The sequence below is a fragment of the Penicillium vulpinum genome (genome assembly GCF_028829585.1).
Source record: "Penicillium vulpinum strain IBT 29486 chromosome Unknown utg000003l_segment0_segment0, whole genome shotgun sequence".
Taxonomy (NCBI): domain Eukaryota; kingdom Fungi; phylum Ascomycota; class Eurotiomycetes; order Eurotiales; family Aspergillaceae; genus Penicillium; species Penicillium vulpinum.
In genome coordinates, this window is record NW_026643243.1 from 4516985 (window position 1) to 4529994 (window position 13010).

General features: G+C 48.2%; 7 protein-coding genes across 7 annotated transcripts; 4 read left to right on the plus strand and 3 right to left on the minus strand.

Moving 5' to 3' along the window:
* Nucleotides 1–169: 169 nt before the first annotated feature.
* N7479_006763 (uncharacterized protein) lies at nt 170–652 on the plus strand (the record flags this gene model as incomplete). Its single annotated transcript, XM_057254457.1, has 3 exons — nt 170–303; nt 370–475; nt 572–652. The coding sequence occupies 3 exons, from the start codon at nt 170–172 to the stop codon at nt 650–652; spliced, it is 321 nt and encodes a 106-aa protein (XP_057108319.1).
* A 351-nt stretch (nt 653–1003) lies between these two features.
* N7479_006764 (putative HIT finger domain protein) lies at nt 1004–1861 on the plus strand (the record flags this gene model as incomplete). The annotated part of the gene is made up of 1 exon (XM_057254458.1): nt 1004–1861. One exon carries the CDS (start codon nt 1004–1006, stop codon nt 1859–1861), a length of 858 nt encoding a protein of 285 aa, XP_057108320.1.
* A 228-nt stretch (nt 1862–2089) lies between these two features.
* Nucleotides 2090–4210, minus strand: N7479_006765 (putative glycerol:H+ symporter (Gup1); the record flags this gene model as incomplete). The annotated part of the gene is made up of 4 exons (XM_057254459.1): nt 2090–3100; nt 3172–3753; nt 3835–3902; nt 3964–4210. The coding sequence occupies 4 exons, from the start codon at nt 4208–4210 to the stop codon at nt 2090–2092; spliced, it is 1908 nt and encodes a 635-aa protein (XP_057108321.1).
* A 717-nt stretch (nt 4211–4927) lies between these two features.
* Nucleotides 4928–5553, plus strand: N7479_006766 (acylphosphatase; the record flags this gene model as incomplete). The annotated part of the gene is made up of 4 exons (XM_057254460.1): nt 4928–5086; nt 5165–5177; nt 5235–5320; nt 5374–5553. 4 exons carry the CDS (start codon nt 4928–4930, stop codon nt 5551–5553), a joined length of 438 nt encoding a protein of 145 aa, XP_057108322.1.
* Nucleotides 5554–6707: 1154 nt separating this feature from the next.
* N7479_006767 (alternative oxidase) lies at nt 6708–7920 on the plus strand (the record flags this gene model as incomplete). Its single annotated transcript, XM_057254461.1, has 3 exons — nt 6708–6964; nt 7017–7307; nt 7383–7920. The coding sequence occupies 3 exons, from the start codon at nt 6708–6710 to the stop codon at nt 7918–7920; spliced, it is 1086 nt and encodes a 361-aa protein (XP_057108323.1).
* A 245-nt stretch (nt 7921–8165) lies between these two features.
* Nucleotides 8166–9296, minus strand: N7479_006768 (LysM domain protein; the record flags this gene model as incomplete). Its single annotated transcript, XM_057254462.1, has 2 exons — nt 8166–9041; nt 9105–9296. 2 exons carry the CDS (start codon nt 9294–9296, stop codon nt 8166–8168), a joined length of 1068 nt encoding a protein of 355 aa, XP_057108324.1.
* Nucleotides 9297–10382: 1086 nt separating this feature from the next.
* N7479_006769 (uncharacterized protein) lies at nt 10383–11769 on the minus strand (the record flags this gene model as incomplete). The annotated part of the gene is made up of 3 exons (XM_057254463.1): nt 10383–10573; nt 10643–11254; nt 11361–11769. 3 exons carry the CDS (start codon nt 11767–11769, stop codon nt 10383–10385), a joined length of 1212 nt encoding a protein of 403 aa, XP_057108325.1.
* Nucleotides 11770–13010: the final 1241 nt, after the last annotated feature.

Here is a 13010-nt window from a genome sequence, read left to right on the forward strand (position 1 = left end):
TATAGTCTCCCTGTTTGTATACAACAAAAAAGGCCTCAGGTCTCCCGAGTTCCGAGCCGCCCGGACCTCCGCAATTTATCAACGTCACTTCCAACAAACTCCCCTTGCCACCATCTTCCTTCAAACAATCCATAAATTTCCCCTCTAAATTTGAAATTATAGTTTCAATATGCCTATTGGCACTAAGATCTTTATTCCTTTGCGCGGACGCGTCGGCATCCGGTCCTTCTCGTCATCCCGGGCCCGCTGGGAGTCCGTCGCGCCGCTACCGTCAAGCAAGCCCGTGGGAGCCTTCCGAGGAGGGTATGTGAAATTCTCATGTTTTTGATGACATACACATTTTCCAGCACTATTGCTAATATCCGCTAGTGTCTTTGGGTTCCTGGCTGGATCTGTCGCTGCTGGTGCTTCGGTGTACTATTACATCCTTGGAGAGTACCGACTCGCCAATGAGATGCTGTCTGATGACATTTCGGTATGTCTATAGCTTGCTAACTCTTAGGCTCTGATAGGGCCTTCCCTATTTCTCTTAGAAATTTGATTCTTGCAGAACTAATTGTCTACTTTATAGGCACTTCAAAAGGCCACCATCAAGCTCCAGTCATACATCACAGAACTAGAATGCAGGGTTGATCAGCTACACAAGAAATGAGTGTCTGACCAGTATCTTTGATATGTATTTACTATGGCTTGAAGGTGTTGGGTATGTTTGCCTTCTATGCATGCAGCTTGTCAGCCCTGGACATGAAGCCCATTCTCTTCCATGGCCAGGGCATAGCTTTATTATGTGTTTCTTTCTTTTGTTGCATGAAATTAGTCCCACTTTTTTGAATATGAGCATTTCCTTTCCCAAATAATGTTTGACCAACTTAAATATTTAGCCTGTACATTGTACCGAACTCCGCTGCAAACAAAACAAACATTTTATCCATCATCTCCAACTCCCCGGGACCATAATCAACTTCCGCATTATCATCAAACTCCCAACACCCCAAATCTCGAAATGTTCCGTGTCGAACTCGTCTCAGACACGTCAACGGCCACACCAGGCTGGTCCTATGCCCCAACCAGGGGCTTCGACCCTACACAAGCGATGGCCCCAAGCCTAGGCCGTAAACGCGGCATCCGCGACGCCGGCAAGGGCGGCGACATCTCCTCCCGGCAAGCGAACGCGATCGCACGCCACATTGCCGAGTTAGACCGCGAGAATCAGCGCGACGTCTCCATCCCAGCGCCCGTGAAACAAGCCCGAGAAGCCGGCGCACGGGGCACGCGAGCAAAGACCACTTCGAACGTCCGCCGCATCCTCCAGTCCCAGAAGACCTTCCGGAACCACCTAGACGATGAAGAGGCGGCAATAGCCTCGGGTAGTGGTGGTATAGCAGGCATGCAGGGCGCGGGTGCCGCGAGCATCATCGCGGCCAAGGGAGGCAAGGCTGCCGCGCGCACCGCGACACCGGCTAGTACAGCAGGAGTCAAACGTCCCTCAGCGGCCATGGTGGGTACGGCAACTGGCGCATCGACGCCCGCGCAGGAAACCACGGACGCTGAAACTGATGCCGACGATGAGCCGTCGCGCAAGCCGAAACTTATCAAGTCTGAATATGATGACGATCCTCTTCTACGCTCGTATGCGCCCCCTGTACCTTCTGATCGGCTAATGCAGCGGCTGCTAGCGGAGGCGCCGCTTTCTTATAACGCGTCGCGTGCGAAGCCACCGGCGTCGGCGCCGCCGGGGCGCCATTTTTGTTGTATGTGTGGGTATTGGGGAAAGATTCGGTGCAAGAGTTGTCATTTGAGGACTTGTAGCTTGGATTGCTACAAGGTTCATGAGGATTCAAGGTGTGGTGCCTTCTTTTAGGGGGTTGGGGGTGTGCTTTTGTGTATACTATTGAGGAGCTTGGCCTGGCTGGGGCCTGTTCTACTGATGACTTTATGAATTGATACCAAAAACTGTACAATAGTCAATATAAATATTAATGTGACATCATTGAAAACAAAACTTGTACACATATTCATCTCATTATAGCTGGGATCTGGGTAACATCAAGTTGTGAAAATATGCTAAAAAAGGTTGTGTAGACAAGGCTCAACATTTCAGGTTGATGCCCGCACGAAGCTCGTCTTCGCGAACTTCGAACATAACCTGCACGCCAACGAAAAGTACTACGCAACAGGAAATCATATACGCAATGCCAGAGTATGAGCCTGTTAGGCTGGCAAGCAGATCCTTTAATCCATCCAGACCCAGCGCAAAGCCGACTAAGTTTGCAATGATCATCATAAGGACGTTGCCAACGGAGCCAATGCCACAGATGACACGGTACATAGTGGGACGAGAGCGCCAGCGGTGGGCCGGGAAAAGCATGCCGCCCAGAACTTCTGGTAGAACGAAGAGAGTAACGAGCCAGCCCCACATGAGCAAGCGGAGGTTGATATCGTGCCATAAGGCGACGAAGGTGAAGACCAGCAGGAAGTTGCGGATTTGCAAGAACTTGCCCATAAAGTTGGACTGAGGTGGTGAAGATGGTTTGGGTGCTCCAGGTGGGCGTCGTCCACCGCCGCCACCGCCGAGTGGGATGTAGATGTAGCGGACGATCCAGCGGTTGTAGGAGCGGTGCCAGCCGCGCCAAAAAGCGAGGGCGGAGTAGTTATTGGACATGCAGCGGACCATGTTTTCTGGTGGGTCAATCCCGTCCATGAGGGCCCAGAGACGGAAGAATCGCCAGGGGATGAGGAGTTTCAGCCAGATTATATGCAGGTTGAAGAAAGCGAGCATACTTAATTGCCCCGGGGTAAAGACAGACCAGTCTGGCTCAGCTTTGGAGATTGCTACCGCATAAATATAGTGGAGGATAACCTCCATGCAGAGCAGAGTGAGGCCAAAGCGGACGGCATACATGATGATGCGAGCTCGGGTGAGTGATGCCGCTGTATATCGCTGTTGAGAAACGTAGTCGTTGAATGTCAGGATGGGACCAGCCAAATACAACGGTGAGTAGAGCATATAGGCGATGTAGTTGCGGAATGTAAAAGCGGCTGGTTCTGCGGGGATCTTGACCCGGTCACGGTCAGAGAGGGCCGCGGGGTCTAGCTGCTTCTTCTTGTAGAACTCGGTAAGTTAAATTGTCATACGGGGATTGTTGGCTGATCAGCCACGGGAAGACTTACTTCAATTGGACTTGCCGCAGGGTAGTCTACACTCCAGTGGCGGTCCATGTTGAAGCTGATGAGGCGCAGCACCGTGACTTTGAAAAGAACCTCCCATCGCGGCATCAGTCCTCCAAGATCATCTAGAGTCTGAGCCCATTGGACTAGCATGGTGGTACTATCTTCTGACATCCCAGACCCAGGGGCGAAGACCTTTGCTATCCGCACGAGGGAGTAGCCACCGCTGAACTCATTGGCAAACAAGACGCAGATGTTGAATACCCACGTGGCGGTAGGCACGTAGGAACGAGGAACATCCTTGCCGATTCGGAAGTTGATATACAGAATTGATAACACTTTTAGAGCGGATACTCCATGAAGTGCTGTTATGAAGACTAGTCCGAACCAAAAATCGAAACGCATTCGCTGTTCAAGTTGAGCATCACCCGTGCTAACCACAGAAGGACTCAATTGTTTTGTTCCCACTTTCGAGCGGTTCGCATACGACTGATAAACACGGCGAATCAAAGGATGGGCGATTAGGAGTAGTAGAAGTACAGGGATATTGTCGCGGAAGCCTTCATATTGCGAATCGGAGTTGTCCTAAGGGCATTGAAGCAACAATGTCAGTCGAAACTGGCCTCGTGGATGTGGATAACTGAGCGCTGAATATGGCACACTTACCACCTTACGACCAGGGATCCAACCGGGCGATAAAAGGTGAGAGTATGTGGAGTAGCCTGGGTGACTTTCTGTGACGTTGATCCCCAGTCAGTATTTCTAGGCCCAACATTTTCTCCGACCTGCACTCACCCTTCGAGGCATCGATGACAGTCTTAAACATCAACGGGACAAGTATAATAAAGAACAAGTAGTAGACAAAGAATTCTGGTGTGCGCCAAAGTGAAGGTGACGCGCCCTGGGCGGTTGCATTGGCGCGGGCATCTTTAGCGGAAGAGGGTCGCGTGTCGGGGTGGGAAGGGGTTGCGGAGGAGGTAAAACGAGTGTCAAGGGTGTCTAGCGAGTAGACCCGCCGAAGCCAGGCGAAAATGAAGGGCATCTTATAATGATAGTGGCATGGCCGGCGCGGTTTTGAAGAAGTTGAAGATGGAGATGTGTGAGATTCCAGTGTGTACTCAGGGGGCCGAGGGATTGAGGGCCCGCCACCTGGTACAAAGTAGGTGGCCTCTATATATCCCAACTCGACACGGGACTAACAAGGTTCCAATCTAAAATCCAAAATAAAACAAAATTGGCGCTGGAGCTATTGATTTTCATATCAAAATACTTGGAATTGAGGAATCTCCCTTCGAAGGATGTAGATACCTTAGGCCCAATCAGCACTAGCCAGTATCATATCGAGTATAGCCAAAGCCTGCAGGGCATTCATCTCCTACAAATTACTTAGGGAATAACACAGCCAGATCTAGCTTCCGATATGGAACTCCAGGGCTTACAATGATACAAATGAGGCTTGGTTATTGAGGTTAAGCAATACAACTTTGCAGGCGCCAAGCACGATATATAGCTTAACCATAGGAAATTGAGTCCTATGTACAGAGTATGGAATTGAAAAATCAAATTGAGAAGAAAGATAGAATAATAGCGCATTTCCAATTGGGGTTGTATGTATCTGTTTATATCCTTGATTTTCTGAGGAGAATTGTATATATCAACCATTATGCTAGGGGCCCCTCCCACAATGTTCGGGACATCAACCTAGTACACTTCAACTCTACATCCTCCGACTCATCAACTAATCCCATTTTCCGTCCAAATGTCAAACATACGAGTACATCTCCCTTGCCATATATCCCATTCAGTCCTATGTTACGCACATTGCCCGCCAGCAGCACAACGAAAGCTACAAGTTTCCCCTGCTGATGCCTTATCTACTGCAGATTGCTTTCAAAGTCCACGGCACCGTTCAAGGTGGGTCAAACTCATGACTTGTCTATAATCTTGAAAATATTACCATTCTCTCTGTCACTAACATGAACACATGAACCCCTAGGTGTCGGCTTCCGGTAGGAAACATCCCCCAGGACAGCCGATGACATCATAGTCCATCGATTAACTAATAGCTATCACACAATACAGAGACTTTACTCAAAAATGTGCTAAGCTCGACGGGCTCAATGGCTGGGTTAGGAATACTACCTGTGGAAGGGTGAGCGATATCCAGTCGTGTCTCCGGACAAAGCGCTTACTAGATCTCATCAGGTCGAGGGTGAGGCCCAGGGCAGCGACGAAAAAGTGCAGAAATTCCTTCAGCGCATCGATAAAGGTCCCTCTATGGCTCATGTAGTAAAACTAGAGAAACGGGCTCTGGACGTGCGTGATGATGAGGAGGGATTTGCCGTGATGCGGACAGCAGAGTCCATGTTCAAATCGGGGAATTAGGAGTTGACCGTTTTCTCTCTCGCCCTATTGCAATCAATCAGAACACAAGTGGAGGATATAGCCAACGAGCTTCTTCTACTTCATTATACTAGGCAATCTCATTTCTTGGTGATTGATGGTAGAGCTATGATTGCCACCAATTTTGTAGCCGGAAAGAGAGGAAATTATAGTGAAACATCAATACAGAGTACCTTGATCTCTTTCATCTTTTCATATATTGAAGGGGACGATGGATATATGTAATCTTTAAAGGCAACAATGGAGAATGATAACCCCAGAATACAGTTAGCAGATCTTGACTTGGGAACAGAACACATGACAGGATCTACTATATATATGCATCAATAACATCATTCTTACGGATTTTTGCCGAAAAACATGGCCACTTGAGGTAAGCAATTGACTGGCATGTGCCATAATCGGCAGGAAACGGGCAGATATTCTCTCCTTTTCTTCAGGTACCATCTATTCAGTCGCCGGTGAGATAGAAGAAATGGGATATTTTTAAGATCCCGAAATCATAAAATGACCTTCAACTTCGGGCTTTGACGCCGAATACTTCTCGGGGATTGACTGCAAACGGCGGCAGGGTGGTTACGGGCTGAGTCATTTCGGGGTTCCCGATCCCTCCCGATACCACCTGCCAACAAGGAAACGACCGTTTCGGGAGAAAAGAGTATTAGGGATTGGAATGAATATAGTGCAATGATAATGGGAAGGCTGATATATTTGCTTCTTGTTCAATTATAGCAACAGTATTATAGTCTTGAGGGATAAGTGATATAATGAGAAGTTGATGGGAAAATATAAACATCCAGGTACCTGGGAAATGCAGTATACGGAGTGTCATCATTTCCATCCTACACCTGGACATCCAAAGTTAGCATTTCCGGGGTTTTTGATTTGGCTTTTCATCAAATGTCCCTGATTTGATTCGTCTCCCAAAGATTGAATTTATGTATTTAAGGCTTGAAGGATTGGGCATGTTACCTTGATCTCTTTTCAACAACCAAGACTTTATCTATTCTTGATATCTCAATCGCTTTCCTCTTCTTCTTCTTTCTATTCTTTCTCTTCTTCTCACATCATCGTCTTCATTACCTTCATCATCTTCAATCGTGACTCACCTCAAACTTGCTCTCTTTGGTTACATCATGAATACTCTATCAGTGAGGGCTCCTATGCGGGCTACAGCAAGGTTGCAGTACTTACAACTTGCTGTACGAACCTACTCGGGCGTTGCAGTAACGACATTCAATCCCACATGTGGCGTCAGCAAGCACACATCGGCATTCGGCCTCACATCCAAGCGCCCTATCTCGTCAACACACCAGAACAAGATCAATGAATACTTTCCACCACCACAGACTCCAAATGTCAAGGCAGTGCAAACAGCATGGGTGCATCCAGTGTAAGTATATACACAGCCTCTTAATTTGACCCAGATGTTAACTCTATACTAGATACACCGAGGCGCAAATGAAAAATATTCGCATTGCCCACAGAGAAGCTTCAAATTGGTCAGACTGGGTTGCCCTAGGAACTGTACGAGTCTTCCGATGGGGCATGGACACAGTGACAGGATACAGGCATCCCAAGCCAGGCCAGGAATTACCGGCCGTCTTCAAAATGACGGAGCACAAATGGCTATCTCGGTTCATTTTCTTGGAAAGTGTGGCCGGTGTGCCCGGAATGGTAGGCGGCATGCTGCGACATCTCCGTAGTCTTCGCAAAATGAAGAGAGACAATGGATGGTACGTCAATTGCACAGCCCGGGTTCAAAAATCCTAACATATTACCCTGATGCTAACCCACATCGTTTGATACAGGATTGAAACTCTGCTCGAAGAAGCATTCAACGAACGCATGCACCTCCTAACCTTCCTGAAACTGGCCGAGCCGGGCTGGTTCATGCGACTGATGGTTATCGGTGCCCAAGGTGTCTTCTTCAACGGCTTCTTCCTGTCATACCTGATCTCCCCACGCATCTGCCACAGATTTGTGGGATACCTTGAGGAAGAGGCTGTCATTACTTATACCCGTGCTATCGAGGAACTAGAGGCAAACAAGCTCCCGGAGTGGAATGATCTCGATGCACCCGAAATTGCCATTCAATACTGGCAGATGCCAGAGGGTCAACGCAAGATGAGGGACCTGCTGTTGTATGTCCGCGCCGACGAAGCCAAGCACCGCGAGGTCAATCATACTCTCGCCAATCTCAAGCAGACATTCGATCCCAACCCCTACCAGACTGAATATGCCGATCCGAGCCAAAGCCACCCGACGAAGGGTATTGATAATATGAAGCCGGAGGGTTGGGAGCGCAAGGATATCTTTACGGTTGAACCTAGACAGGTGAAGCCTTGAGACATTTTAAAGCCAGAATTTGAAAGGCGTTTGAAAAATGGAGTTTGCAGGATTAGAAAGGTTATCATCGAATAATAATAGCATCTCATCTCTTTCCAAAGTTGTTCAAGTAGTATGTATATCTATGTACTTGATTCAATCCTCTGCCACCTCTTCGCGTTCCCTTTCCGTATTAGTACTCAGGCCTTGCCACGTTTTTCTCACTGGGTACAACCGAGCACGCCCCTGAGTGCCATCCATGACCACTAAACACCGATGCAAACATAGTAATTAGGCCAAAGACCAGCGCAATCTGTTCCCACGGCAGGATTCCAGGCATAGAAGTTAGCCAGGGTGACGCCGGCTGCTGCCGCAATGTCATAGCACCCATTTCCGCTCGCTACAAGATAGAAGGTCTTGCAAGTAGTCACCATTCCAGTCTGGATAGGCGTCGGCGTGGCAATCCCGTTACCTGCCGTGGTTGTTGTAGTGGTAGTGGTGGTAGTGGTGGTAGTGGTAGGAGTGGAACCCCCAATCAAACCTACACAGATGTAGTAATCAGGCCACAAGCCAGCACAATTCGTCCCCACGGCGGGATTCCAGGAATAAAGATCAGCCAGTGCAACGCCGTTGGCGACGGCAATATCATAACAGCTGTCTCCACTGACAACAAGATAGAATGCATTACAATTGCTTGCCATGTTTGCCTGGGTAGGGTTAGGTGTGGCAACCCCATTGCCAGTCGTGGTTGTCGTTGTACTTGTCGTAGTTGTAGTCGTTGTTTTGGGAGTAGTGCTAGTAGATGAGCTCCCAGCCACACCTACACAAATATAGTAATCAGGCCAAAGGCCAGCACAACTCGTTCCCACAGCGGGATTCCAGGAATAAAGATCAGCCAGTGCAATGCTGTTGGCGACGGCAATGTCGTAACAGCTGTCTCCGCTGACAACCAGATAGAATTTGTTGCAAGTGCTGACCATGCCTGTTTGCGTGGGAGTTGGTGTGGTGATAGCGCTTGTAGAAGTTGTGGTAGCCGCCGGCGCCGTCCATGTTGGACTCTGCGTGACATAGTTGCTCTGTACACAGTAGTAGAGATTACTGATCAAATTGCAGCCATCACCAAGCTGAGTAACACTAGGGTTCTGCTCGAGTCAGTACATGTGTAAAGCAATATAACTGCCAAAGCAGCTGGTATATGGGCTTACCCAAAGCTCAAACTCGGCGTCGGTCATGCCAAAGAGGCGATGAATGATCTCACAGGTCATGCCATACGAGGCCTGCACCCACTCGCTGCATGTTGAGATTGCACCTGGTGCAACTGTTCCTGGGGGAGTCACCAAATAGGCATCCGCCACAGAAAAAGCTAGGGCAGAGGCAAGAAGTTGAAAGGGCTTCATGATTCCGGTAATGGGCACAAGGTAGTAGCAGGCAAATTGGTTCCACAGCAAGAAGGGGCCGTGAGGGGAAAGACTATGTAGACAATCACTCACTAACAGCAGCTTCCTTCAAATTTGCCCTCCCAGCGACAGGACCATCTTGTCCGGCTTTATCCGTTAGTGCAGCACTAAGGCTGTACTAGCTGAAGGATTTAGCAGGACGAGATATTAGCATACGTGTTTGAGCAATTTCCACTACAGCCGACATACTATTTTATCCGTAGATTGTGTTACACCATACGGAGTACGATGAAGGGACATGGAGTTGGAAAATAGATCCGCCCCGTTTTGCAATCTAACCAAATACGATATAGCTTGAGCCTTGTATTACTAGCGCAAAGTACAGAGTATTCAGTGTAAGTTTTGCCACGCGTTCTTCTAAAGTTCTGATTAAAATTACCGTATTCTCAAGCCATTTGCAGGCCCGTGTTCACTAGCCCTAAAAAATGCCATGCAGTTACATAACTTGAATTATCGTTTAACTAGTTAGTTAACTAGTTATGTAACTAGTTATCTGTTATGGAATCATAATATGTACAAAAGTACCATTGTTCAGCTCATTACTACCTAAATGAAAAACTTCTATACTTCAAAAGACTAACTATGACTAGTATAGTAAAAGCCTCCATTTCAAATCTACCTGCTAAGCCCACTTCTACCCCCTGAGGCAATGCCATGTAATATCGGTTAATCTGCCCCCACCCCCACCCCGCCCCGCCAGCAAGATTGTGACCGGCCTAACAGGCTGCTGATGGAACGGAGCAGATTCTCTCTCAGGATCAACCTTTAGACGGAGAGTCACTACAAACAGGCCTACTCTTGGCTAATGTGGAAAATTGGGAAGCCATCATGGACAAACAATACAATGAATATCAATTCACAAACTTGAAGACTCTCATTTGAGATAAGATGAAACTGAATGAGAAATGAAAAGCTCTTGATTCCAAGAATGTGACATTGTGTACTCCCAAACAACTCCTAATAGGCATAGACTCAATATACACGGAGATTTCAAGCTAACACCTTAAAGTCTCTTCCCTTTGGCCTTCAAAGCTTTTGAAAGGGGGCCTCTGGAGATCTCGCATATGGACCGTTGTAAAGGGCAGGAAGCTTGTCGCTTGGTGCCTTTTGGAAGAGATAGGCTGCCATTGCGAACATGGCATATGTCTCAGGGTTATGGGCGTTCTTTGTTCTTATGAATTCATCCGCTGCATATTCCAGGATCTGATTCATCTTGTCTAGAAATTCGAGAAGCGATCAATAGATGAATAGGAGAAAGAAGAGGTGGAAGGGAGTCGAATACGTACAAGTCAAATCCGACGTGTCATCGCTGTCAGTCAGATGGTAGAGCTCATGGTAGAATGTGGAGCCAACAGGAAGTAGTTTGTCAAGAAATGTTGCTGTATCCTTTACTCCGGCTTCTGGGTATTTGGCCATGGCAGCCGCGAGCGACTCAACGCCATGTGTTTTTCCGGCTACAGCGTCAAAGGACCGTGGGCAAAGCAACATGTGCCGATTAGCCAGGCCATACGTGAATGTTGCGCCATCCTGTTCCAATGTTTTCCACGATGTCTTTGGCCGGGAGACTGCAGCGACCCGACCCTCGTCGGGACACAATTTGTCATTTGCTCCACCTTCAACATCGTAGCCTTTGAATGAGTCGAACCAGAAAACCCTCGTGTCCGGATGGCTGGTCACTTCTTCCAATAGCGTTCCGAGTTTCAAATAGTCCGTCGGCTCGTTAGTCTCGGGGTCTCTGCGGGTGACAACATCTTTTCCTTCGTGGTCCCTGACCCTTTGAGTCAAAGACTGCAACTCGGCTGCCCCAGAGTCGCAAAAAAGGCGAGGCTTTTCAGTTGGTACTTGGGGGTTGACTAGTCCACCCCCAGAAAGGAACTGGGCGACGCGTGAAATGTGGTCTATCGATTAGGTTATCTGTTAGCTAAACGATTGATCTTCATCGGCCAAGAGCACTATATGTAGGCCTTGAAGAGTGAAAAGTAAAAGTAAAAATAGATAGAATACCTCCAATTGTTCCCCAAAGTGCCTGGTTCGAGCTATCGGTTGCAGGTGCCTTCCATCCTGGTCCGGGCTGCACACCAAACCAGGCATTCCACAGCAGGAGGTTGAACCCAAACGGCTCGGCGTACGCTTTCTGGACAACTTCATGGAAGAGTCTCGCTTCTTTCAGAAATCCATCGATGGTTTCTAATTTGTCATTACAACTTCCTCCGCCGTCATGTAGCAGGAAAAGATCCGTAATGGTCTTGGTTGTGGTGTCAGAACCACTGCCTGGATCACGGACTCTGGGAAAGAGACTTTGGGTAAGATTGTGCTCCTCGATATTGAAGGGCAAATCAGTCGCCAGTGGGAAGCCGTTGGCGAGCAAAACAAGGCTGAGCGACGGTAGCAACCCAGCGAGAGACCACCGCATGATGAGCTTAAAGGAAAGGAAAACAGTATATCTTCAACAAGACAAAAGACAAAATGTCGAGGAGTGGGACGAAAGAGTCCGGATATCAGACTCCCTATGGAAGTACGCGACATCGTTAACCCGTGTGTCTTAGCATACCACAAGAGAGCTAACTGGTAGTTGTCGGCCTAGCTCGTATCCATAATTGCTACGGCTATATTCCCGCAGTCCCGCTCGAAAATGGAAAAGTTGTGCCATCTACATATCTCTGCGGTGGGTCAATAGCACCAACAATTCCTTCTCAACCAGAACAGCCCCCATCCGTGTAGATACATACGGAGTACATGTCGTAGGTACATGCATACGATACAATACAGTACAGTATAGATTAAAGTATAGAATGCAAACTGTGTGGAACGACCCGGATTTGCATATTGCAGTGGGGTAATATACGATCCAGGAAAGATCACATAGGACCAGGCTCAATTGGCCAGGGTCTGAGCCTCATGCCGAAGTGCATGTGAAAGTGCAAGCCCCGGCAAACGCGGCATGATGTTCAGTCCTCTTACTCAGATGAGGGGTCTGAATACCCAGTGTAGAGATTGCGGAATAATAGTATTGCACTAGTAATCATGCAAATTGGGCGTGGGTGGCATGAGTTTCCGAAAAGGGCGATGTATGGCGCTCGGATAAGCCATGTGGTCAGCTAAAACCTAGAAATGTCGCCAGCTTACGGGGAACTCACAAGGAGCGAGCCAACAGGCTATAATTTGCAAAGGTGGGATGCAGTGCAGGACGTTATTCAACATACAAAGTAGCCCCTGGCGCCAAGACTACCCGCAAGCTTAGCGGGGAGTCTTGGCAGCGGCTGTCCTCTCCAAAACACCTCGGGGGTTAGAAGTGGGCTCCCAGTGCATTAGCCCCGGACTGAATTGCCGCATCTAAAATGAATACCGACAAATAATCTCAATATATACTAGTATCGCCTTATCAACTCATTAAAATGTAAGCACTTAACTAGTGTGCATACACAGTACCTATGCAGAAGACCCACTTTTAATCTGAGATGACTCCCGACACCCGTTGAACAGGACAGGGGGCGGACAGGGGCGGACAGGGTACCCCCCGGGTTTCCCGCCTTATCCCCCGCGTTTTTCAAATCTCACATATATGCATGAAATTCATGCAAACTCCGAAGATATTTGCCATCACACAAAATGAGCCCCTCCACATTCTTTCCAGGTTTACTTCTATCCAGATGG